Source organism: Spodoptera frugiperda, chromosome 16 (genome assembly GCF_023101765.2).
Source record: "Spodoptera frugiperda isolate SF20-4 chromosome 16, AGI-APGP_CSIRO_Sfru_2.0, whole genome shotgun sequence".
Taxonomy (NCBI): domain Eukaryota; kingdom Metazoa; phylum Arthropoda; class Insecta; order Lepidoptera; family Noctuidae; genus Spodoptera; species Spodoptera frugiperda.
Genome location: NC_064227.1, coordinates 8842115 through 8868514, shown reverse-complemented (window position 1 = coordinate 8868514; position 26400 = coordinate 8842115). Strand labels below are relative to the sequence as shown.

At 43.1% G+C, this 26400-nt stretch overlaps 1 protein-coding gene across 5 annotated transcripts; it reads left to right on the top strand.

Moving 5' to 3' along the window:
• Positions 1–154: 154 nt before the first annotated feature.
• LOC126911564 (transcriptional activator protein Pur-alpha) lies at positions 155–24528 on the top strand. Of its 5 annotated transcripts, none has more exons than XM_050699262.1 (9): positions 155–311; positions 8544–8591; positions 11682–11800; positions 15379–15543; positions 15912–16090; positions 17789–17894; positions 18419–18541; positions 18670–18783; positions 19188–24528. In XM_050699262.1, the coding sequence occupies exons 1-9, from the start codon at positions 269–271 to the stop codon at positions 19215–19217; spliced, it is 927 nt and encodes a 308-aa protein (XP_050555219.1). In that variant the 5' UTR covers positions 155–268; the 3' UTR covers positions 19218–24528. The 5 variants fall into 5 exon arrangements, with proteins under 5 accessions (XP_050555219.1, XP_050555220.1, XP_050555223.1 ...); XM_050699263.1 differs by having other exon boundaries at positions 156–311; positions 11682–11794; XM_050699265.1 differs by lacking the exon at positions 155–311 and adding an exon at positions 344–415.
• The last annotated feature ends 1872 nt before the right edge of the window (positions 24529–26400 follow it).

Genomic DNA, 26400 nt, shown 5'->3' with positions numbered 1-26400 from the left:
AGATGTCTTGATCGATGATTTGCTGTTTATTAATTTGAATATGTACGAATTAAAAGATGAGATGAACTCTAATGCTTAGAATAACGTGATTTTTAATTATTTTTACAAAAAATTACGATAAATTTTACAAGTTTTTTCATAAGTTATGGAAGATGACATCATAAAAACTAAATTTTGATGGCTTCGAAACCATAGACAATTTGTACTGTCCGAGAGTCTCCGAAAAGAAAGATCGGTGGATCGCCTGTAGATATCGGTGTGGATTGCGATGTCGGATATTGGCAGCGGTGACGAAGGGATTTCTAGTCAGAGTACGTATTTATTTACAGCGGTGTAGCGTCTGGTATATCTCGCGTTTCGCGCCGCGTCTGTTAACCGTCACTGACGTCGTCCCCGACCGTCCTAACGATCAAAAGTAAATATCTCATTGTTCCCGTTTCAAAATGGCGAATTTAGGTCTGTTATATCTCGAACGTTAAGGCTTCTGAGGGATCTTCGCGCGTGACAGTCCCTAGGCTAACGGGTAGCGGCGCGACGGCCCGCCCGGGACCGGCTCCTGCCGACCGCCGGCGGAGGTTGACGACCTATCGATTTTTTTGTCTGCGACCTCTCGTCGTCGGGCGGGCCGGTGTCGGCGGCCGAGGTGGCCGAGACGCTCCGGGCTCGGCGGAGGCGGGCTGGTGTCGGGAGCCGCACGTCGCCGCGCCGCTCTGCGCCGCATCGTGCCGCGCTTTGTCTCGGCCGTAGTCAGCTGAGCGGCGCGCCACCATGGCAGGTCAGTGGCCGCGCCTCCCCTGGCCCTTGCCTCTCCATGCTTACCCACTGACCTCGCTAATTTTATTAGAACCGGTGTGCTGGAACCGCTGTCGCCAAGCAGATGCGGCATTGCGATACTCGTCGTCGGCAAGTTCTTTGTTCTCGTACGGTTCGGCCGCGGTGTTGATGAGTGCTCCACTCGCGAACTTCTCTCGTTCTCCAGTGCAGTAGTGGAAGTGTGATATGTGTGCTCTGTGGACTACTTTTATTCAAGAAGTTACATGAACAAAGACTTGCTTCTTTGTTACACTGAACAACTGAACAAAGAAAACTGCTAAGAAGATTGGATTTGACATTGTGTTCCACTGGAAGAGTGTACCCTGGGTGGCAGCCAGCTCAGCAAACATCAATTTGTGCAGTGACAGGAGTGTGGTGTGTGGTGAGGTCTCAGACTGTGTAAGTCGTTGTTGTTCTTTATGGCAGAGCATGCGTAAGCTCTGTCAGTACCCACAGAGTGATTTCATCATCAATTGAGCTAGCACCAGGAGTAGTACCAGTGCGTAGTGATGATGTAGTATCTGCAGAATGTTCCAAGTTGTACCAAATGTAATTTGTGCTTAATTTGCACCTGTACTAAACACCACTTGAAAGATGCTCCAATAAGAATAGTCTTATAAGAACTTAACATTATTGAAAATGGCAATATATGGGCAAATTATATTATATTGTTCATGTAGTACATTAGCTTCAGCACAATTATTGTGTGTGTATGACATAATCAGCTGTTCTTACACAATCTGATAACATTGATTACAAATCATTGGGACTATCTTTGCCTGAAGTAATTGTTGTATTTCATAGAATTAACTACAGTGATTGCATGTTGCACTTTTTTAAGTTTGCAGTGAAATTGTCTGGCAATGTGCATAAAGAGGAAATTTAGGATTCATACATGAGTGCAGTCATGCGAGAATAAACTGCATAATGTTTGACGCAACCTTCAGTGTATTCCACAATAGCAAGTTTGTATAACATTTACCTAAATGCTAAAGCATACATCAATAAATTGCTCCTGTACTGTATGTAAGCTGTGGTCCAATTAGATGTTCCATATTATGAGGCACAGGATTGTAGATACAGTTTGCAAATTGAAATAGTGAAGTTTTGTGTGGTCTATCCTACATAATGCCATAAGGCGGGAACGCAATAAGTAGTCTGCTACATGCACTGATATCACGGAACATAATATTGTTTTAACAAATCATGATTTGAAAGTGTAAGGCATGTTGGGAATCTGTTTAAACGGGCTAGTTAAGTTTACATTGGAAATTGGCATCCTTTCAATTTGCTTTGACACACATTTCTTTAATACTAAATGTTTTCTGTTGTTAAGGTAATACTTTACTACTAGCTCCACATCCCTAGCCTGAAAAGAAATGTGAATATAATCAGGAGTCATTGTACCACTTCAGCTCCGTGTTTGACTTTTATCTGATGATATGTTGAAATTTCATTCTCGCTACTGTCTTCCAACATTGCAGCGTTGAATCTTGCTTACTTAGTGACTATTAACCTCTCATATGCCGTAAATAAGACAACAATAGAAAATACATTGTGTCTCATGTGGATCTGCGGATATGGCACACAACAGTTTAAAGGACAAGCAGGTGTTATACTGATGTAACAGTTCCTCGTGCCATGGCTTTACAGCTTACTAAATTAGGTATTGAATCAATACTATGCTATTACTTTTTGTTTCCATCGCCCATCAGCATCCTATGGCCAGTGATTTGAAAAATAAGTTTTACAAAATGCGGTGACTGCGAACATCTACAAGAGTAGAGGTGTCGCAGCAAATCTGTCATCCATCGGAAGCCTATTTGCACAACAAGCAGAAAGACAATGTTCTGTGATCCACTGGTTCAGTATTGCCATTGTAGTTAACACATTAGAAGCCATGTCGGACAATGTTGTCCGATACTAGTGGAGGAATAGGCTTTAACAGTTTTTTGTTGGCAGTGAAAGGCTTAAACTACTAAAGTCAAAGCATTTATTTTAATTTGATTAATCCATTATGAAATGCACTACACACTACACACTTTGAAAAAACATAACATTTATTGTTACCTCTATCTTTTGTAACATACTCGTGGTACAGTGGGGTAGTTCCGTTTGCATGAACTCAGATTGACTGGCAAATGGCTTTCTACACTATACATAAATCAGTGATGCGTGTTCATTTTGATTTTTCTCCTCTTTCTCATTTTACTGTAGTTACTAAATGATGAGATGAACTCTGCTTGTATTGTGCGTTAAACAAGCAAGAAGAGAATAAATTGTTTGAATGTATTTTCATTGATTTATTTGTTGTAACTCGTTTAGCTTATTACTGAAATTGAGCCAATCCAATGGATATCAATTCCATAAATATACAAACAAACCAATATTATTGAATAACAACAAATGATGACTAGTTTAGTCTGACCCGTTGTAGTATGTAAATGAGCATTAGTTCTATTTTTGAGACCTTTCATTGTTCAAATATACACAAAAATAAAAGCTTGTAAATATATGTATTCGGAGTACTACCTGCTACTCTTTTATACTTTGTATTGATTGTAAGTTGTGACACAATTTCCTGACAGTACCTTTGAATGACTAGATACCAACTCTGTTTTGCATTAGTTTCATGGGGTACAAAGTGTCACACCCAAGACAGACAGTGGGCACCCTGGTAGTCCAGATCTCCTCTTATGCTTGTAAACTAAAAAAGCTCAAATAGTTATTTGACATTAAGACGAAAATACAAATATGATGAAATTCTCCAGAGAATACTTATGCTGCTTAGCATAAGCAAATTACCGCAAAGTATAGTTCAACCGACGAATCCACTAGGTACCTATATTCAGTTAGGCCACGCCTGCAACTCGCGAGTGGCGGTACTGAAGTGAAATCTATGAAGCCGAATACAAAACGGGCGACATTGTTGTTTGAATATCGAATAGGTAGATGAGATTTTCAAAATTACAATTTGATAATACCGACATAGAGCATGTGAAGCAGACCACAATTCTCAGGGATTTCGCCTGAAGTTGCCAAAATGCTAGCGATTACGTCAGCCAATTCTCAAGCAACATGATTATGTGAACAGGACGAGTCTGTCTCTGTTTCTCTAATATTATTATTTTATTCATTGACAAAGTCGTATGTTGCTTGTGCTCCAATAAACGTGATTGCCAAATGAGCCGCACAACAATTACACGACTTTTGATCAAAGTCGGTGGCAGATACGTTGTGTATGACACAGCTCCTATAGGTACCACAAACTTCGCTCACAACGTGTCAGCCATTTCGTTTCTTCATTCATTACCAACCGTGCCGCGGCTGTGGTTTTTTTTTTATGAAAAACACAGGTTTCACTTTTTTGCCCGTCTGGCTTATGTCTGCAACAATATCGTCTGCTGCCAATGACCCGCCTTGAACTACTTACATAACTACTTTAAGTGTCTCTTGGCACACACTCTTACACCTTATTGGTTGTTTAACTTTGTGATAGACACCCTAGATCGGGCCCCGCGGTGCCGCTCGAATTGTTTAACCGACTTTTAAAATGGAAGAGTTATCTTTTTATTAGAGCTTTTACGACTTTGCAATTAATTGTCTGTTGATTTTTATAGTGCGCGTACGTTGCCGGCGACATGTCGGAACGTTGGAACACTGCGTCACTGTTTGCTATTATTCAGGTCATGCGCAACGCTTAGAAGATTTGCAAAAAATGAGTAAATATGACGCCTGGTGCGAACATGGCGGTGCGGTGTCTGCGTAAAGAGGTCATTAGTATGTTGTACCGAATGAGCTTCGCGAAATCGCGCAAAAGAACGTATTGGGCACTAATAAAGGACAAAATTCAATGCAAAAAAATCGCTATCGCGGCGCCGGCGGTACACTCTCAGTTTTATGACGGTGGCCTAGATTCTGATCCTCAATTCTTTTAAACATATCTAAGTTTAGCCGTCACATTATCACGCCAGAATATGGGACGAATGCGAAATGATAAAGTTGCTTGACATCACAAGCTTAACAAACGATTTCATTGTTAGCTAATACGTAATTGGACAGCAACTACTGGATCACAAAGCGTATGTATCTTGATATGTCTCGACTCAGAGAGTGGTCAGAAAACGATTTTCAGTCATTTGTAATACTGAAAGACAGTAGTTAGTCGAATCACCCTCAACCTTGCCAAAAAACGGTTTTTGGGGACATTGTCAAAGACAATCATTGAAATTGAAAATTCAAGAAAACATTTTTGTCAAATAAATGGATTTTTGAAAAGTAGCAAGTGCATTGAATTTGTATTTATTAACAAACTTTTATACAGTGCGTCAGATCTTCTTAAGGAGCTTTCAAATGAAGCCTGACTGAGAGCATTGATATACAAATATTTTCGCAACAACAGCAACATACATGAAGATAAGTCTGCCCATGTTTGTATTGCCGATATCAGTGTTACACCATCTAATCATACACGATTACTTATGCAACTTGGAAAATATGATGGGTACAACATTTCGAAAATTTAGCGTAGTACGAATGGATTTGAAGGTTACAAGACTTATTTTATGTTCGTGTGAACTCGGATAAATTAACTTTGTGTTTGATTTGAAATGATTCGGTTCTTGACCAACTGCTTTTGTGACAGTCAGTGGTTTCAAAATACATTTTTTTTTATATAACTGTCTACAGTATGCAGCAGTTAGACTCTGTAGAGCAGGAATTGAATTAGGTACAAAAATTTTTTCGTTTTTAGTATTTTAACTATTGAATGTCTAATTTTACTATGAATCGTAACTATTAAGGAGGTCATATAAGGCATAGTTTAGAGGTCTGAACAGTTCAATTCTCACTTGAATCTGTTTGAACCGAAGTGAAGTTGCGGACGCCACTCTATTTCAATAACAAGATGTTTTGTTTTGTTACTACTAGGTATTGTATTGTTTAGAAGATCTTTGAATAAACATAGAGTGTATTTAGATGATTGGTGAAAGAAACAGTAAATAGTACTTTAATGTACAATAAGTATTGCAGTACAGTTGAGTTGAATATGTCTCGAGATTTATCAGATACATTAAGAGCCAGGTATGTAAAGTGAGGCACAATCGGTGCGGGTGTCAGTGGGTGCAGCACCACGTCGGCGTGTTATGTTGGTGTACAGCACGCAGTCGCAGTCTTCATTGATCGCTTTCATTGCATCGCCCAAGGTTACGCGCTGACGTATCACTCAGCTTCGCCCTAATACTGCACTCCTGTACTACGACACAATAATATTGTCTTCCCGAGCCGAACATTTCACACATTGATAGTTTTGCTGCTAATCAGTGCATATTTAGCACTTGCTGGTCGAGTGCGGCTTGACTAACACCGTCGTGGTGTCGGCGGTGGGAAACTCTATACGGCGACCTCTACCCATTCGGCTGTGACTGGCACGGATACTTTGCTTTCTGTAATATATTTACACTGATATCTCCGGTTTGCCTAGCGGAGGGTAATATCAATATTTCATCGAGAAGCTTCATGATAACGTAGCGATTTTCGCATCTGTCCCGAAGAAGTTGATCTCATCGGTAACTGCTCCAAATAGTGATGTAATTCAGGATGGTGTAGTATAGTGATACTGCTGCTGAACTGTTTCATGCATCGAGCTCTACTTTGGGTACATTTCGTAGCGGATTTCTAAAGAACGAAGTTGGTTCTTTCGTGTAGGTCGCTTCCCGGACACGTTTTGTGCAGATGTCCGGTGATCATTTACCAGTTACAAGTGGGAGAAATACATCGTTACATTAATATGTCGGATATGTCAGCATTATCTAGACTAGATATATTACGTAAAAATATGTTCACGTATGAATGATTAGTGCACGAACTTTTTATGTTGATTATTTATAGCAGGGCTTGTCGTACGGCAGCTGAGCTAGTAGACATTGATGTAGACGTTGATGTGAACCATTTTCACATGAATACATGAATCCTCCTACTATATCGTCGTTTATTGTCTAGAATTTAATTATCATAGACGTAGGCTTCTTGGAATATATCGTTCGTTACAGTAACAAGACGAGACAGGTCATGTCATACATCAGGCGGGGAGATGCTACACGTTGAACGTGTCTGTTGATCTGTCTGTACCGTTGTGCCGAGCAGGTACACATTAATGAAACCTGATCATTTTAGAGTTAAATCATGGATAACAGTAGTGTAATCTTTGCCAATAAAAATACCATGTTCTAAGTTTCTAATGCTTGCGTGCTGTAGAATTTGTAGTTTTCTCGAATTTTCTCGTCAGTTTGACATACAGCTACACCGCGGCTGCATTCAAGCTGCACGTATACTACATAAATAACGTAGAATGTCATGCTTTTTTACCAGGAGAGACTGCATAAATACTGATACACGATAATTCTTCAGTATTCTAGTCAGGTGGCTTTACATGCTTAGCTACATTTGGTCTTTTCTTACTTTCTCCAAACATCGCATAGGCTCAAAGATGTTACGCAATTCAGTATCCAATAAGTAGGTGCCTTAACGCGTCAGAAAGTACATTATTATGCAAAGCCAAAATCGTTTGTAAGGATGTTTCGGACAGCACCTGCAATTATTATATCAACTAATGGAGCGGTGTAATTAAACGGCGCGTGCGTTGCGTGTTGCCCCGGGCTCCGGCCGGGTAGCTGCAACAGCGGTAATTGCTTCACGAATTTATTAGGCGAACATAACTCGTCCTAGTTTCCTGACCTCTCCTGAAATTCGCTTGAATTTCGAACCGAGAGCACATACATCGAAACTAGGTACCTACTCTTATATTATGCTTCAACAACACTCTCATTATCATTTAGTACTCATGCGTATTTTTACAAGCTTTTATTGACTGAAGTAGGGACAGTTTTATTATAATTCTCATAGAAACTTAAATACTTTTACATTCTTATAAGGACTGCCCTTACATCAAATATAGAAAAGTACAGTATCCATGCTATGCACCGGCTCTTAGTACCCACGTATTGAGATCGTCTCGCCACTGCTTTTGGCGTTGGCCTCGGCGTCGCCGCCCGTCCTAAGCTTGCATTGTGTAAACTTGTAAAGAGTTAGACCTTCGCCCAGCGGCCTTCATGCATGCGTCTAGCGTGACCTGGCCAGCCCTAGTCTGCCACTTTTTTGCAATAAAACTACATCATTATCCTAATTTTTGATCACATTTCTGTTAATGCGTGGTGATTGCTCTATTATCATGACACACAGTTTGTGAAATATGTTTCATGTTTGTAGACTTCTTAAAATATTTGTCATTTGCAATATGACACGTTTTAATTAGCTTATTTTGTTATGTAAGACACATTATACCTTACTTTATAGTCCCCCTTTAATCATCGTGCACATGCCTTACCTTGTGATGTAGAAGGTATTGTAAAATATTGTAAACTTTGCAAATAAATTGTTTGAGAACATAATCCGTGTTTAATTTATTGATGAATCCTGTTTGAAGTATGAGGAGGTCACTGAGGTGTCAACTTGATGCAATATTTGAAGTTCTGCCGATGGATTCGATTGGAATCTCTCCTGTTCTTGGTCGAGAGTTAATTGTTGTCAATCTTTGTTATAAAGGTGTATACTACCTGGTGACGTCCTCGGTTAGAAGAATTTTAAAGATAATATGAATAAATATGAATTTTCTTTGATTTTGTTGTAAATAGGTATAAGATTATTAACGTGTTTCTGTGAACATGTTACAGAATATCATGGGCAAAGTATGGACGCTGGCGGGAATAATTTTGACTCCGGTAAGTTGATTCAACTTCTTATTTCCGTATAATAGGTACAGTATAAACTTTCCCTTTGAAAAGAAAAACGTAAATAGGTATTTGGACTAAACTTACGAAGACTGAGCGAACTGACATTGTATCGACAGTGTAGGCAAGCGAGGCTGGAATTCGTATTCTATAATGTATATGTCCAAGAAATTATTAGTTTATTAACCTCATCGTCATTTCTTTATGTCCGTTGTTGAACAAAGGCTTAACACGTAACGGGATTTGCCATAAAACCATACTTTTACAACAAGATAAATTAAAGAAATGTTAGAATCGTCCAATAAGTTGGCGAATGTAGGAAAAGCTGTAGTATCACAAGTTGGTCGTGTCGGCGGGAACTGCACGCACATGACTGCAGTCTGACGTCACGCGGCACACCGACACCGCGGCCGCGGTTACTCCCGCACTACTTCAACGACTTTATTTTCAAAAACGACAAAAAAATATTATAATGCAGAGTTTGTCGCCAAATGAATATAATTTATTAAGTTATATTAATCCATGCGGTCATGAATGTATGCATTGTGCATTCGGTGATGAAGGTGTTATTTTCAACAGTCATTGAGCTGTTTCAGCTAATTGGGCTAAATGAGTCTAAAATCCTTTGTAGGAATGTAATTTCTACCGTTTCCCAGGATAAAACAAGACTATGTCTCTGAGACAACGTTTAATAAAGCTATATTTATCGTGTTTTGTTAAGAATGTCTGCACAAGTTGGGGCGAGTTACAACCCCTGCAGACAAGTCTTTTATGTAATAATATTTCACAATGGGTGTCTCGCCGGCTGGCTGCGAGCGCTGAGCACCCAAACCCGGTCCGGATTATACTCGGCTTGGGATTGTAACGGACTGCTTATGACTTGAGACTTGGGCTGTATAATATAGGGTCGTTATCGCCATGTACTTGTATTAAATCTGTATGGCGCAACTCCTCGGTAACGACCAATTGCTTGTCCCGATCGTGACACGGTCTACCAGTTTATGCAAATGAAACTAAAACTTCTTTATTATCTCACACATGTTTGTGAACATTCCGAAATAAAAGTAACCGGGTTACAGTGGTATTGTATGGCAGCTCGCGGCGTACAAAGGAGGCGCACGTTGCGCGGCGTCTAGACACGGGCACACCACTGAACATTGAACAAACCGGTTGGCAGGCCTTCCTAGTTTCCCGACTGCGAGTGTCCTGAAAGGCGCCGTATCTGCAAGCCCATTAATCACACGGTTGCTATGCAACCAAACGAACGGTTTTTTTTTGCGAAGGTTGCCGAAGGGCAGACGGTCGCCCGCGGGCGCCTCGCTTTACACAATATTCTCGATTAATTAATCTGTTGTTTGTTATTCTGGACATCCGAATATATGGCCAGTGCGGCCACCTGGACCACGAGGAATAATTCTCAGAAAAAATATCTTTTTTGTGACCTCAAATATGATACTACTCATTAATTAGAAACAACAAACGCTGTGTTACTATTGTTCTCAATATTAATTAATGGGTGTGTCGATTATGTCGGGTAGCGAAATTCCAGACTATGCGTTTTCCAAAAAAGTTATATTATATTATTATTTTTGTACAAGTAAGCATCATTGTGACGTCATCAGTAACTTGAAGATCCTTTATTAAACGTTATCAAACTAATTAACGTAATTAAAGCTACATTAGTAGCATGTAATAGGTGAAATGATAACGCCGCTGAATGCTGGGCACGGTCTGTGTCTGACTAGAGTGGTTAGTAATTAGCCGCCGAAATGTTGGGCGTAGTCGATGCTCGGCAGAGTCGGGCCCTGTGCACGGGCCGGAACGAGTCGCGTGCACCGGAATCGATCACACGTCGATTTCTACCGAGCAAGCAGTTTTGTTTCATTACGCCGCGCCGCTGTTTCGCTTCAGTGTTCACTTGTGTTCAGATAATGCAACGTATTTCTGCTGCCTATATGTTGCTATGCGCCCAAGGACGTATCTACCTTGATTTGATTCGATACATGTAATAAGCTGTAATGAACTTTTTATTACCTTCGTTAACTTGAAATCATTGATACTTGAATGTGTAGTTTCTTTTAATTATTATGACCGGTTCTTTTAATTAGAATTATATTTTGCCACTTATACCACTGAGAGGTAGACTGGTAGAAGTGCACATATATTGTGCAGGAAGGTGGTCAGTCGTCTTCTTTCGTCGTTGATGAGGATATGATTTTGATGAAAAGACTGGCATATACAATGTAACACACATTTCTCGGCAATAGATACATCGGATACAATCCCAGCCTTCGCTCTGTCACTGAGAACTTCGAAAATACAATGTGATAGGCGTGGGACTTCTAACCCGTTAAGGCTGAGTACTACATCTAATTTTATCGACAAAAATAATAATATGGGGGGTTGAACCCCCAATTGAAAATATTGAAAAATAGTGATTTTTTTCGGTAAAAATAATTGACAAATGATTTTTTTTCTCACCAAAACATTATCAAACATAATATGAAAGAAGTAATGAATTAGTTAGCCAAGGTTATTAGCTACCGTTTGTCGTTTTTTTTTGTTTCTACGACGCATACAACCTTTGATATCAAAAAAAGTAAAAAAAATATTAAAATAGCCATAACTTTTAGGGGGAGGGGATTCGACCACTTCGACCCCCGACTTTTGTCGATAAAATTAGGTGTAGAACTCAGCCTTAACGGGTTAGAAGTCTCGCCCCTATCACATTGTATAAAATCCAATAACACTGTCCGCATCGGGAATAGAACACGAGACTTCTTGCTATAGATGATGCAGGTCCAAATGTATTAAGTAAGACGTCTCCTTGTCGTTGAATGTTATCTGGTATTGGACAATATGAATATACAAGTCTATGCACAAATTAACCGTAATCGATATTTGGCGCTAGTTATGCCACATTATTTACGATCTAAGTAAAAAGGTTATAATGGATTCCCATTTGCTGAACTTCCTGTTTTCATAACTTCAATTCTTTACTTACACTTATACTGCAACTAGCGATTGCAATATGACGGACAGAATAATAATTGGTGCTGATCCTCGGCTCCCCACATGCAGGTCAGCAGCCACAGGAGCAGGAGTTGGCGACGAAAATGCTGCAGATCCAGTCGAAGCGGTTCTACCTGGACGTGAAGCAGAACCGGCGCGGCAGGTTCATCAAAGTGGCAGAGGTGAGCGTACGTCATCACTTGTCCATACTCCGTGTTGTGCCGTGTGCTGCATGCCTTGTGTAGTCAGCATGTCCTGTCCCGCACCGCCTGGCGAGGCTTGTGCCGTCCAGTGTCTTCATGGAGGAATTGTTCCCTTGGCCTATTAAAGCATCACTAGTATTAAATCCTCTTATGGTCGTATTTTATCCAGAAGCCAGTTGCCAGAACATCCACAATGGCTAACTTTAGAAACATGTTATTTTAAACGTAAACTTATTTTAAAGTATAAAGCACCGAAGTTTATTTAAAACTTGTTCTATATGGAGCTAGCTCCGCTGGCGCGACGTAAGGGTTTGATGACGTAATGTTGCCACACAATACCTGATTATGTGGAGGGGTTGCCATAAATTCCCCTGACCTTTGCCGCCCACGGTCGCGGCCGGCAGCCGCAGCCGACGGTCGCCACGTCTGCTGCGTATAAGTTCCTTGTATGAAGCGAAACATGCTTAGGATCTTCGTCATGGTGGATCTAAGTAACATACTGATAAACTCAGTTGATTATTTTATCCAGTAGTGTTGGTCGATGGAGTATTCAAGTAGGATATAGGTATGGCTCAAAGCTTTGTTCCTTGTTTCTGAATTCTATTTGTAACTAACATGTCGACATAGGTACCAACTGGCATGACATATTAACTTCACAAAAGTCAGAACGACAAGGATTTAGGTTCCTAGCTGTTATAACCTCTTAATAAGGACAACTCTAGCACAACAAATCATGCAACCACCAATAGCCAGTCCATTTTCTATTCAAGAAGGAAGTGCTCGCCTAGTGTTAATGAAGTTACGCCGATGGAAGCAGTGTTGATATAGGAAGAGTCATATATTTGCGTTGCGTAAGCGCAGCCTGTGTGTACGATAATGCATTGCGTAACTGATAGCGTCAGCTGATGATACTGCGCTGATAATGTGGCACTGTACTCAAACTCTCTCCGAAATCATTATCATTTACTGATTACATCAATATTCTGAGGTGCTTTGGGGGTGGGGGGGGGGGTTAGCTGGGAATAATCCTCCTTATGTTGCTGTTCGTTCCTCTCCATACGAATTTAACTTCGTTTTGTTACGTGCAGCTACTTTCACCAATGGATTAACAGACAATTTCTGTTTGATTCAATATTTTGACTTTGACAATCGCTTATCTAAGATCGTTAAGATTATCCCACCCAAAACATAAATGTGAAAGGCTGCCAAGTTCGATAATATTGGAATGCTTCGCCTATAAAAGAAGTGAGATCTAAATATACCAAGTTCCATACACAGACCTCAGTTAAAAATGATATAACAAGTTGGCAAGTTTTCACACACTTTGTTATAAACCTACTAAACGCAATGAGTCAAGTATATAATTTCCTATTAAAACTTGCCAAGTTATATCATTTTTAACTGAGGTCTGTGTATGGAACTTGTTACTCATTCCAATATTATCGAACTTGGCAGCCTTTCACATTTATGTTTTGGGTGGGATTTCATTTATTTTTGTAAGGTTTATTTTCTTTTTTTCTTATTTTACTTTACTTTGACTAAATACAAACCTTCGTAACGAATTTTAGGTCGGTACGACCATTGGAAGATATAGATAATTTTTTTGTTTTAGTTCCTTAGGGGTATGAATTTACACCTTCATTATTTTTAAAACCGACTCACACTTGGCCATTTTCAGATTTTTTCCTTTACCTTGACCTAAAGACCTACCTCCATGCCAAATTTCAAGTCAATACGACCATTGGAAGTGGTCTAGGTTTTTGATGAGTGAGTGAGTCAGTCAGTCAGTGAGTGTATAGTAAAAATAGCGATTTTCTGACGTCAATATCTCAAGACCTACAATAGGTACATTAATGAAATTTTGTATTTTAGATAAGTAAGTAGATCTCTACAGATACTAGAAATTTCATATGCGTAGATAAAATAGATTTTGAGTTATAGGTGGGTCGAACTTGGCCCGAAATGGTTCGTGTAATATAACCCACGGCCGGTGTGTCGGTTTTTTTGCTCGAACTTGGCGGACACACTGCCGTGTGTCTAGATACAGGGCTGTGTAGTTTTGTCATGTGGTGATCCTTATTTTGAGAGCTGTAGGGGTTATATTATGTTGTGGTAGGACTCTAAGTTAGCAAATTCTTGTAAGTATTCCATTCGTGAACTTAAAAACTTAATTTTGTAGACAAGACAACATTTCTTTCGAAATGTTCAGTAGGGTTATTGCGATATGTTGGTTCTATACTGAGATAACTGCAACCATCGCGCATTATATCATTAAGTTTGGTAGTGATTTATCTTCAAAATAAAAGAGAAAATAACTTTGTCCGTGCTATCTTTCCAAATGAGTTAATTTTGAAGAATGACCGAGTGCTGTAGATTTCCTCAACAAGATAACATTTCGTATTACACTTGGGAAATTTATTTCCATGTTCTGGCAACATCATTGTAATATTTTAGTCTGCTTCGTCGCTTTAGTAGCCGTAGTGATAGAATATATTAGAGTCATAGGACTTGACTTCCTAGTTTCAATTCTCAATTAGTGTAAAATATCGATTAAAAAGTAATTCTCTACAGTGTTACTTTTGTTGTTGATTTGATGCTTGATGTCAGGTAATAGGTTCACTTCCAGATCACTACCTGGTCTGGAGGAAAGAAGGAACGTTATATTTTGGAGTTTTGGATGGTTTGTCAATGACTAAACATGATCTATATATGAAAATGCGTAGTGTGTATGTGTGTGTGTGTGTGTGTACAATAATTATACATCGCTCTGCAGTCGTCATGTAAATACGATTACGATTGCGTTCTGATGAACATTACAACTTTACAAGTGTTGATCGTCCTTCGCGCGTGAGAAGCGACAGCGAGCCTCCGTTCACTGCCATATTGCCATATTGATTACTGCCTCCCTAACACTTGCGACACACACTACACTTACACACCTATTCGTACTAGCTGCGCATTCATCTTTAGCCGACATGTTATTGTTCCTGACCTCATAATTCAGGCCTTCACTGAGCATGTTCGAGAGAACCGCATAAAATTCCCAGTATAATATTAATGTTCATGATTTTACAGACATGCAACCAATAATATAAGAATCACATTAAATGCCACGAACAGCAATACTGGTAATAAAGCGTGCCTTCATGAGAACTACACGGTTACTGTAGCTGCATGTAGCTTACATAGTAACTGATTGTGTACATACAGTCCTATTTTACTTACTTATTTATTTATGTTTGATCTCTGATTCCATCCCCGATGAACCTTTCGATAGTTAGCATTTTGAAGTTAAACTCGAAAGCTGTTTTGCAATATGTAATAATTACAGACTTTGAAAGTATGTGTACTGGAAAGAAAGCACAGTTCTGTTGATTCCTTTAGGGAATAACGGGCTTGGTATTGCGGTATTTTAAAACTTTCACTTTCTACTTACCCAGTACCAAAACCACAAATTGACTCCTACTGCCTGTAGCTATCGTTGTCCCTGAATGACGGGGCATACAAAGACTGACGCTTGTTCATTAGTACAGTAGACTAACAGTTGGCATATTGTGGCTCAGATCGGCGCGGACGGGCGGCGCAGTCAAATCTTCCTGGCGATGTCGACGGCGGCGGAGTTCCGCGACCACCTGTCCAGCTTCAGCGACTTCTACTCGTCGCTGGGCCCGCCCAACCCCGACAACGTGCCCGACGACGGCAAGCTCAAGTCAGAGATGATGCTGAAGGTGAGCCATACGAACACATAATATGTTACCATATGCCATTACATGCCATACCATAAGCCATATGAACAATTAATGGTCATGTTATTGAGTTTTACCTTTCCGTACTTTATTCAGCTCATATTGAGAACTATGCATTCTATGTACAAAAGATATCTTAAAGTTCAAAAGAAATATCAGAAGTTAAAGAATTTGCATAATATGTTACACTATAACTTGTTTGATGGTCTGAACGAGGATCGCGCTGCTACTGCTAATGCACGGTCTTCGTTCATTCTGTTACACCTTATTGACAACGTTTACGTTAAGAAAGGTGGAACTAAGCTAGCTGGCGATGGTTGCGAGTTACGCCATGTGTGTGTGTGTGGCAGGACAACCGGCGGTACTACCTGGACCTGAAGGAGAACTCGCGCGGGCGCTTCCTGCGCGTGTCGCAGACCATCACGCGCGGCGGCCCGCGCTCGCAGGTGGCGCTGCCGGCGCAGGGCATGATCGAGTTCCGCGACGCGCTCACCGACCTACTCGACGACTTCGGCATCGATGACGGAGGGTACGTACCACCCACCGCTACCACGCCACCTTCCACCTACTACATCAGCCGCGTAGTATCCTAGCTGTCGTATTGTTAGCGTCGGTTGGCCCAACAATAGGACCCTACTACAGTTGATTGTGTTCCAACAAACTTCAGTTTTATAATGAGTCAGTTGTATAAGTTAGAAACGTTGGTGCTCCAGATACATGTAATGTGACGCGTGGGTTCGATGACCCGCGACTGCAATTTAGTTTGAACACATTTTGTACAATCGCGGAATTAAATATACTACCGGCCGGTAACGCGCCACGATTATAGATATAGATATAGGTCACCGGCAATCTTATCCAGGCGACTGCGATACATTGCCAAACTATTCCTCTTTGCCGCGACGTACTGCTGGGAAACTTACTTCGCACAATTATTTGTCCATTGTATGAAAATAATAATTTGAAACAGTTTGCCATATCATGATGGAAACCCAATCCGTTCCTTATGTGTGCGGTCGAAATGTCAACATTAATAGTTAACAATTTCCTTTAGTCAAGGCTAGTCGTAGTTGTGTTACTTTATAAATACAGAAACGCAAGAAAGTAATAGTTGTAGCATTATATGACATCAGTACAGGTTGGTCACGGGGCTGCTCTTGAAACAGTTTACATAATTAAATTTGCCTGAGAACAAACTGCTGGGAGTATCGATCGCGCAGCGGTTGTAACGCTCGATAGTCGATACACTCCTCGCTGATGCACTTATTATGTATTTATGTGGCCTTATTATAGCTGTCTTTGTGGCCGGCTAAATATATTGCAGGTCGATACACCTGCTCGTTCTACACATGACACCATTTTAATTTATTTCATTATAAATGTACATATTCAGTATTCGTTTTTAATTACGTTATGTTCAGCAACTAAAGCCTCCCTATTTCTGCGTCTCCAAACGAAATAACGCCTCAAAAAGTCCCACCCAGTGGTGTTACCGTAGTGCGGCAGTGAGGCGAGCGCGGTGTAAGATGATAGGTTGGCGGCCGTTATCGCACGCGTTCGATTAAATCGCGTAAAGCAGGCGACCTAGTTCCTGCTATCGGGCGACTGATTGCAGAAATCATTAATGGAGCTGTTCGTTCAACTTATTGATTGTTATCAAGTGTTGCTCCCATCTCTGTTTACTAGCGGTTATCTCTTGTAAACTGCACGTTACCGGGCAGCGGGCGCGCCTTGTGCGAGTGCTCGCGTCCTGCCGCGCTGTTGTAAAGATCGTCTACGATGGCTAAATAATAGTAAGCTCATGGCAAAAGGAGGTTATCGAACACATCCGCTCCGTCGCAGGAGCTAGGGCAAGCTCGGGGCCCGGGCCCACACTCACATTGGATAGGCTCAGTGTCGCCCCCTATATGTGACTATTATTATAATTTGTTTATGTTGTATGTTATGTACCAGTTTTATGTTTAACGGGGTCTTTTCTTTTTCTGATTCTTGCCACTGTCGCCGTTAGCGATCACCCGGCTGAGGCTTGGTTTGAACCGGAATGGTATGATTTTCATTATTGGGGAATGGTGGCCTAGTTAATATTGTTGTTGTACCGACGTTGAGTCCGTTTGATGCTTAAAGTACTAGATTGTGCTGCAAGTGTAGTAGGTCCGGCACCGCGGTATGCCTCGTAGTGCATGCGTGGCTCGTGCCGCGGGTACCCTGTGACGCGCTGTGCTTGCAGGTTCAAGGGCGAGCTGCCCGAGGGCCGCCACCTGCGCGTCGACAACAAGAACTTCTACTTCGACATCGGCCAGAACAACCGCGGCATCTACATGAAAGTCAGCGAGGTGAACCCCCCCTCTACTCAACTCATTCGCCACCCCTACCCCGACTCAGTAACCACTCACTGCATGCTGTACCCGTCCTGTTGTCTCACCTATTTGATATTTTGATCACGAAATGTTTTAATGTCAATATTCGATTGTCAAACTTGCAATTTGAAAACCAATCCCAGCTGTTATATTGATGTAACTCTTTGTACCAACACGTAAACTAAGGGAAGTAATGGCCGGCGCAGAGCTGGCGCAGTGCGGGGCGCAGTGCGGCCTCCACCGGCACTGTACCGGGCTGTAGTGTCGCGTAGTGTTCTGTACTGTACTGTAGTGGGCTGTAGTACCGGTAGTCTGTGCCAGTGGGGACCGCACGCAGTCGCCAGCTCGGCGCCGGCCAACAAATAAAATCAGTTTTAATTTTCCCCCAAAGCAATCAGGAGGCAGAAAAGAAGTTAGTAATAATTAACATCATACATAGCATCTGTTAGGTTAGCGCGTGGCGGGTGAGTGAATAACGCGCGGTGTGCACTGCATTGCAGGTGAAAAGCAACTTCCGCACCGCCATCACAGTGCCGGAGAAGTGTTGGACGCGGTTCCGCGACATCCTGGCCGACTACTGCGACAAGATGTGCCGGGCGCACCAACCCGCCGACTCGCATCAGGTAACTATACACCCACACTGTACACTGTACACTGTACACTGTACACTAGTACACAGTACACGGTACCGGCACTAGTACAGGCACGCTCTGGCACACAGTGTACTGAGGTCGGCTTGTGGCACACACAGGGCGGGCCCAGCGCACCGGCCGGCGGGAGCGCGGGCGGGGGCGCGGCCGCGGGGGCGGGCGCCGGGGGCGCGGGGGCGGGGGGCGCGCACCCGCCCGCGCCGCTGGCCAGCACAGTACGTAGCCAACTCCTCACGCTCCACCGCCTCAACTTGCCTGCTCTCTCACTCTTGTAGCCGCCTGTACTTTCTACAACAAACATTATTATACCGCCTTTATTACTAACTAACTGCATTTACTTCGCTGGGTTGCCGTGGATATCTCAACAAACTCGCTGTGTGGCTCCTACACAATAAGCTATTTGACAGCCTGTAAAAAATATTGTCATGTACGTCAAATAGCGTTACGAGTATTCAACTTGACTTGACAGCTGTCAACCGTGACAGCTGTCACATCTGTCAAATGGCTCATGACGTTTCATGTGGTTGTGTACACTGTCAAATGGCTTGTTGTAACAACATTGCTTTCTGCTAGTACTAGTGATGTAGTGTGAGCGTACTGACGAGTGTTGTGGTTGCAGGAGACGGTGGGAGCGCCGCACCGGATTTGATGCGCGCGGCAGTGAGGGGCCGGGGGGCGCGGGGGACGGACGGGGGGGGGGAGCGGGGGCGGGCGCGCGGTCAGTGACCGGCCGGGCCGCCGCCACACAAACTGATGCTTTATTATTATGTGTATATAGTATTGATATGATTATGTAGTATGTTATATATTTGGCGCTACGAGACCACCCGGGCCTCGGCCCGGCCGCGGCGCGAGCTCGGCTCCGCCATCACAAGGTACTAATGTTGCTACTGTTGCACTCCGACGGTTCATTTGTTGTTGACATTGTAGGAGGCGCTCGTTCGTGGCCTTTTAATCTAAATTATTACTTGCGCCGCTCGCCGAGGGCGGCCTTATTTTATTATTTCTCTGAAAGGAACTAACTTTAGACGGCTTTGAGCTTTATTTTTAAATTATCACTTTATTTTATTCTCTTTTTTAATTTGTGTAAATAGTTTTCGGCACATGATATCGAGAATATGAAGTGGAACGAATGTTGATACACTGTAGCGAGCGGAGATGTATTCCGAGATGTAAGTCATATTATTTCGTTAAGTTATATGATATTAGGGCCGGTCCCGGCCCGGCACGTGACAACATAATAAGATTCGATAACATTGCGATGCCCACTTGTCTAGTTTGTAGGTGTATGTGTTTTCTTTCTATGATTATTGAATGATAGTGTTTATGTCTGTTACACTGGCAGCGCGGAGTAGGCAGGGCTCGTGCCGGCCGCGGTGTACTCGAATCATTAGATTTACGACGCACTGCTGTGATATACATAGGCGTACGATCCGACGGATTTAAAATGTTATTACGTATGGGACGGACGCGGCCGCGGTCACGTCCTTGTTATTTGGTAGGTTTGTACTCTATTCTAAATTGAACGAAAATATTGGCTTCGATTCAAAACGTTTGGTGTCAAAATTATGGGTAATTGGCGATTCATTAATGTTAGGACGGATCCCCCACTACATCCGTACATCGCAGTGGGGGCAGTGCGGCGCTACAAGGCGGCGGCGGGGCCTTGGAACTTACTCTACTCATATTTACGCATTTTGTTTCATTATTATGTTTTATTATGACTACATCACTCCGATTCACCCTTTATTGGTAGCTTTAGGCGTATCGCAACGCGGTCGCAACATCCGCAGTACACTAGTGTACCAGTGTACCAGTGCCGCGACGCCGGGTATCAAATACCCGGCGCCCGGCGCGGCTCCATGTGAATAATGCAATAACGAGATCGTTGTGTATCTATTATGGCCTGATATCATTTGTTTGTGTGTGTGTAAGTGCATTAGTTTTACTTAGTTTTGTTTCACACGCACCAGAGTGCGCCACTGGTATCGCTCAGTATTGTTTGTGTTCTCTCAGGGCGCCCTCGGACTCTCTCAGCTGTTGAATACGTTACATTTTGTGTGAAACGAATTTAAGTATACATTTATCTGTGAAATATTCATAAAGTTAATTGACTGCGAAATTATTGTAAATTGGACTGCGAGATCTATTATATTATAAATATTGTATCTTTCGATATATGCGACGGGCGGCGCACGCGCCGTCCGTGTGTGTATGTATGTAACGTGCTCTATACGTAACTACTCGCGGGAGCGACTCTGTAGTTATGTGCTGTTATGTTGTTCCATGGACTTATGAAGTAAATACAAGCAAGTATGTGGTTAGTGCTAGACACATAGACTACTTCACCGTAAGGTTACATAGACATAGGCCCGCGCGGCTACGTAGGTTAATTTACAGTACATTTTCCTCTGGAGACCATTCTATATAGAGTGACATAAGTTGGTGACGTCCGATAAAGTGTTACATAATATAGAAAAAATATAAAATACCTATATAAAACATTTCTCTATACGAATAAATAAAAGATAGAAATATATACAAAGCGGGGGCGGGCGAGCGCGTCGCCGTAAGTAAGTTAGGATAGTTCGCGACCCGCGGGGCGAGCGGGGGCCCGGCGCGCCCGACGCCAGGCGCGGGGCCCCGCAGTACGTCGTACTCCACCGGGCCCCGCCTCGCGACTTGGGCTTCATTTTAAACTAAACTATTTATGGTACAAAAGTAATTTTACTTCCATAGACGTTTAAGATCTACAGAGTTTATATTTAGACTTGAAATAAAAGAGGTTATATTCGCTCGGTCGTGGGCCGGCCTGGCACTCGGTCGATAAAGTATAAATAAATTAAAGCTATATGTATAATGAGATGTATAATAGTCTATACGTGGAGCTAGGTCCGCGTGGGCCCAGCGCCCGCGCGGCCATACCGCGGCCAGTCAGTGCTGCCCCTGTGATAGCGCGCCCCGCCCCGCCCCGCCCCGCCACCCCGCCCCGCCCTCACCCGCTTGCCGACTTCGCGTTCCTTCACTTAGGTTTATGATGCCCACTGGGCCATACGTTCGCGTTGCACTGTCCACTGTATCCCACCTCCCTCTCTTCCACCCTCTCCTCGCTCGCTATAGGCCAGCGAGCCGCTCTGTCCGTAACGCATGCCCCACTACTCCACTTGTCTCCCTCGTTCAACGACTCCTACTGACCAAATGTGTTCAACACTTGGGTTGTGACTCTCACTGTGATGTTTGGTCAGCTATTGCCTGCAGCAGCCCCTGCAACTCCACCGTCCTCCTCTCGCAGGAAGAGTCCCCGTAGTAGACAGCGACGAACGTATGTCACTAGTGCAGCGCTGTGTTTGTCTAGTTGGTGTGCAGTCTGATGCCTGGTGGTGATAGTCAATTATTATAATATTCATTATCCGCGACGCATCGCCGCTGTGACTGCGGCCCAGCGCGCCCGGGGCCCGGCCGGCCCGGCGCGGGGCCCGGGCGGCAGTAGTCAGGCAGCCAGTGACAGCGGCGAGGCAGCCGCACGCCGCCCCCGCTTCCTAAGTGTTAAATAGGTCACTATAGTTACGAATCGAATCAACTGCTAAAATAAAAAGTAAAAAAAAATCAGAGTTATAATAGTACGTTAGTTTTAATTATATTTCTGATATTAATTGATGTTTTGCTAAAAGATAATTTATCTGTACGTTAGGCGCGAGGCCGCGGCCCGCCACATTGTTTCTGTGAGGGCCGAGTGCCACCATTCATTGTTAGACTTGCTACTCGCCGTCGACAGGTACTATATATACCAGTCGACGCTCACACTCGTCCAGTATGGCGCGGTTTTATTTTTCTGGTCAGCTTGTAAATTCATACCGCCCTTGTACAAAATATAAACTTGTGAAAAATCATTTTATAATTACATGTAAGCAATACCACAGTACCTGAGATTGAAATAAAAATTATTAAAATGTAATAGTATGAAAATAGCGGTTGGACACAATACAAGACAAGTACTCGGCGGTTTTCGATGAGCAGTAACTAAACAGGATAGGTTTGCAACTCTACTTTGTGGATTTAGTTAGGTTTGTGTTTTATTTAGTACGTGTGCGGCCGATCGTCGGCTGAGGGTCGAGAGGTCGGAAGGTCGGAGGGCTGCAGCTCGAGGGAGGGCAGGCGAGCGACACGAGGAGCTGCGGCCCCTAGGGTATAAACGGTTGAAGGGATCACATGCGAGGTGATAGGAGTTGTTCTTAGCCATAGGGAGTACGCGGGCCCGCCCGCCGCCCGGGCCCCGAGCGGCCGGCGGGCCCCTTAAGGTATGCTTAGGACGTGCCATAACACGTTGCGATCATGTCATCACATCTATGTATAGGTACCTTTGTATTTACGTCCACGAGGAGGAGGAGATGGCTTCAGTTTCACGCCGGCGTCTATATGCGCCGGCCGCGTTTGTTTTGATTTCAGTTTCTCGTACGATAAGTGAGGCCCGGCTCCGGCGCGGGCCGGCGCCCGGCGCCGACCCGGTCCGGCTGCGGGACGGTATGATAAGTGCTAACGTTTCGTTCGTGGGTATTAGTGAAGGTCTCGTGTGGCCTCATGCCGCGAGTCACGTCACGATGATATCATGAGTCAGACGGAGGTGAATAAATGATACTGCCAATCGATTGTAGTTTATATTTAATAATGGTAAATGATTTGTAGACTTAAAACTAACAATTTCGAGATATTGTGTCCTAAATATTTATGTATAGTATCGATACATTTGGAGGCCCGGCACCGGCCGCGCGTGCACTCGGCGGGACGCGCGGCCGGGGCCGGGCTGTGTGTAAATGTTTTCCTTAGGGTGAGGACGATGGATACAAACTGTGTTCTGTAGAGTACCGACCGACAGGGCGTTGTCTAGATAGGATTGCACGCATCGCGGGCGCGGGCACAGCTCAGCAGGGCTGCGCCCGCGCACGCGGTGTTATTAAACGTGGACTACGTTCGCGAATGATGCTAAGGTGTAAAAAAAAAAAATAGATTGCAATATAAATGTGGTTGTTAGGTATAATGGTGACGGCATATTGGGTGTTGTGTATGGAGAGGAGGCGACTGGGGGAGGGATACGAAGGGAACGTTTTGATAAATATGCGTCGGCAAGGACGGTCGAAGTTTTTATAATTTAATTTGCGTATTAGTATTCATTTCTAAACACATAGAGCATCCAATGCGCGAAGTGGATTACGAGTCAGTTTTCTGAATAAAAGACACCCAATATGCAACGGATTAGTTGGTAATGCGATATCGTAATGTTTGGAACTCTGGGACTGACATGGCTCATGTGATGAGGATAAATTTTTTTTGAATATTTTTTTTGTCTAAATTGTCTAAATTTCTCAATTCGTGTATGACACGGCTCGCTAGTATTGAGACTGGTTCGGTGTGGGCGCGCGGTGCCGCGCCCGGCCGCGCGTCGCCGCCGCGCGCGGCACTCGTGCGCCAGTGAGATTTTGTATCCAAAGATTGTATAGTGTGATGTATAACTTCCTATAGGTTTATTATTATACTAGTATTTTATATACTTGTTGTTTTCTATTGTTTGACACTTGGTGGTGTTTGGAACATTGTCAGATCTCCCGATCGAATTTTATTGAATAAAATTTGCTTGTAATGTTTTGTAAGTCAGTTACTGACGCCCTTAGTGGTCTGTCTTAGAATTATATTCAAAATTCGATGGATTATAGCAGTGTCTGTAACTTTTTTGTATGTATAATATGTATTAACTGAGGGAAAGGAATGGAACTCTGCGCTACGACCGGGCCCGAGATAAGTTGTGTAGGATCGATCTCGAGAGGTGCGGGCCGCGGTGGTAGCGCGGGGCGGTCGTGTGAGGGGGCAGTCAAACTGCAAGTAGATGGTGCTTGAGTGTACTTACGATGGATATCATATTATTTCTATTTTATAACTGAAATTAAACGCCTATTTATTTTGTGTAAGTTGAAGTGAAATTGTTATTTTTAATCAAAATTAATTTGGTCAAACTGTCCATGTCTTAGTTCTTTGTAAGCGCAACACGTTCATGTATAGAATATTGTAATTGGCGCCATCTATCGGTCGCCACCGAGTACTAATAAGTAGCGGTTAGTTAGAGAGGACGTGTTGCGTACGACCGAACGTCGTGACGTGAGTGGCATGCGCACGCGGCGACGCGGCTTGCGCGCGGGCCCCGACTGTGGGCCCCTTCCGGGCCCCGGACCTGTTACAGGGCCCCGAGTGCGGCCCGCGCGCACGCCGCGCCTCCGCGCGTTGGTGGATCGCTCGACATACACAAGGCGGAATATTGGTGCGCGACTGCGACGCGCGGTGTGCCGTAGGAAAGTTTTACGATAAATGGTGAAAAAATAAAGAAATTACAAAAAAATCTACTTTTTATTTTGGCCTTCCCTTCCTTCACAGATTCAAGCTGATGTTGTACCTGGTCACTGTTAGTAAATAATGTATCTCTATGACTTTCCAAGATACAATCTCACTGGCCTAGTAGTAGTGTAAACGATTGCTAAGTACGAAGTTTTAGGTTCGATCCCTATTGTGGAAGGCCGACGATAGAAAAGATATATTGTCTGTAAGTATGTGACGGGCTGTATCGTTTTACACACGTTCTGTTGTGAAACTTCATTCAAATATCAATTGCAATCAAAATCTTTTCTGGGCAAGTGCCTACGCCTAGGGCGGCAGGTTAGAATGGCAGTGCGTCGCGAGATGCACATAGGCAGTAGGCCCAACTGTACATCGCTTCTGACTACAACTGCATAGAGTCGTAGTTAGGAGTAGGTTGATGTGCTGCACCACTGCACTTTATTGCTGCACCATAAAGTTGTAGCTACTAACGCCATCTGTACCTACTCGTATTATATTGAAGAGGAAGTTACGTCGGTAGTGTAGGGTTGATCCAACTGAGTGAACTCAGGTACGTTACCTTGCGTAGGTACAGCAGCGCCCTTTTGTACGTCATGGCAGCTTTATGAAGCTAGATGGCGTTAGTGTTGTGTGCGAGAGTTAGGTGGCTTGTGGATTGTGGAGAACAGATGGCATTAGTATCTAGTTTATGAAAATGAAACTGCTAGTGCTAAGTGCTACGGGTATGAAACTGGAACCTTTTGACATTATGCCTTATGCTAAGAAGAATTTTCCAGTGAGACATGAGTAAACCGTATTGAGAATTTCCATTGGTTATATGTTACATATTTACAAGCCGACGGATCACCTGATGGTAAGTAATCACCGCTACACATGTACACCCGAAACACCAGAGGCGTTACAAGTGCGTTGCCGGTCTTTTGGGGGTTAGGAATTTAAGGGTTGTTGGGGAAACGAGGATTGGAAAGGGGGATAATTATAGGTTTCTAGGGTAGGGAACTTCTCTCACGCAACTAAACAAACCGTTGTTTCATGTCGGTTTTCTGTGAGGCCGTGAAATCACTCCGAGTCCGGTCAAGCCAGCCCATTCGTGCCGAAGCATGGCTCTCCCATACCTACTCACCTACTTGTTAGCTTAGTAACTGAAGGATTTTGTCTGGAAAATTTCTTGTAGATTGTCCGAGTGACTAACAGCATCTTTATGAGACTTTTTTGTATGGTACAAGTTCACTAAAATCTCTGGTACCCAGCCACTGCTACTACTGCACCTGCAAGTCAGGATCTGCAATAAATATAAATATCAGACATTGTGAAACAGCCCCTAAATCCTCTAGTTTATGAATATTATTACAAGATGTTACGTAAATCACAGTGCTTACAGCGAGCACCCTGAGTGCCGCCTCCCCGTGCAGTCACAGGTACCTCTCTATTAAAACAATATAATCGAGGGC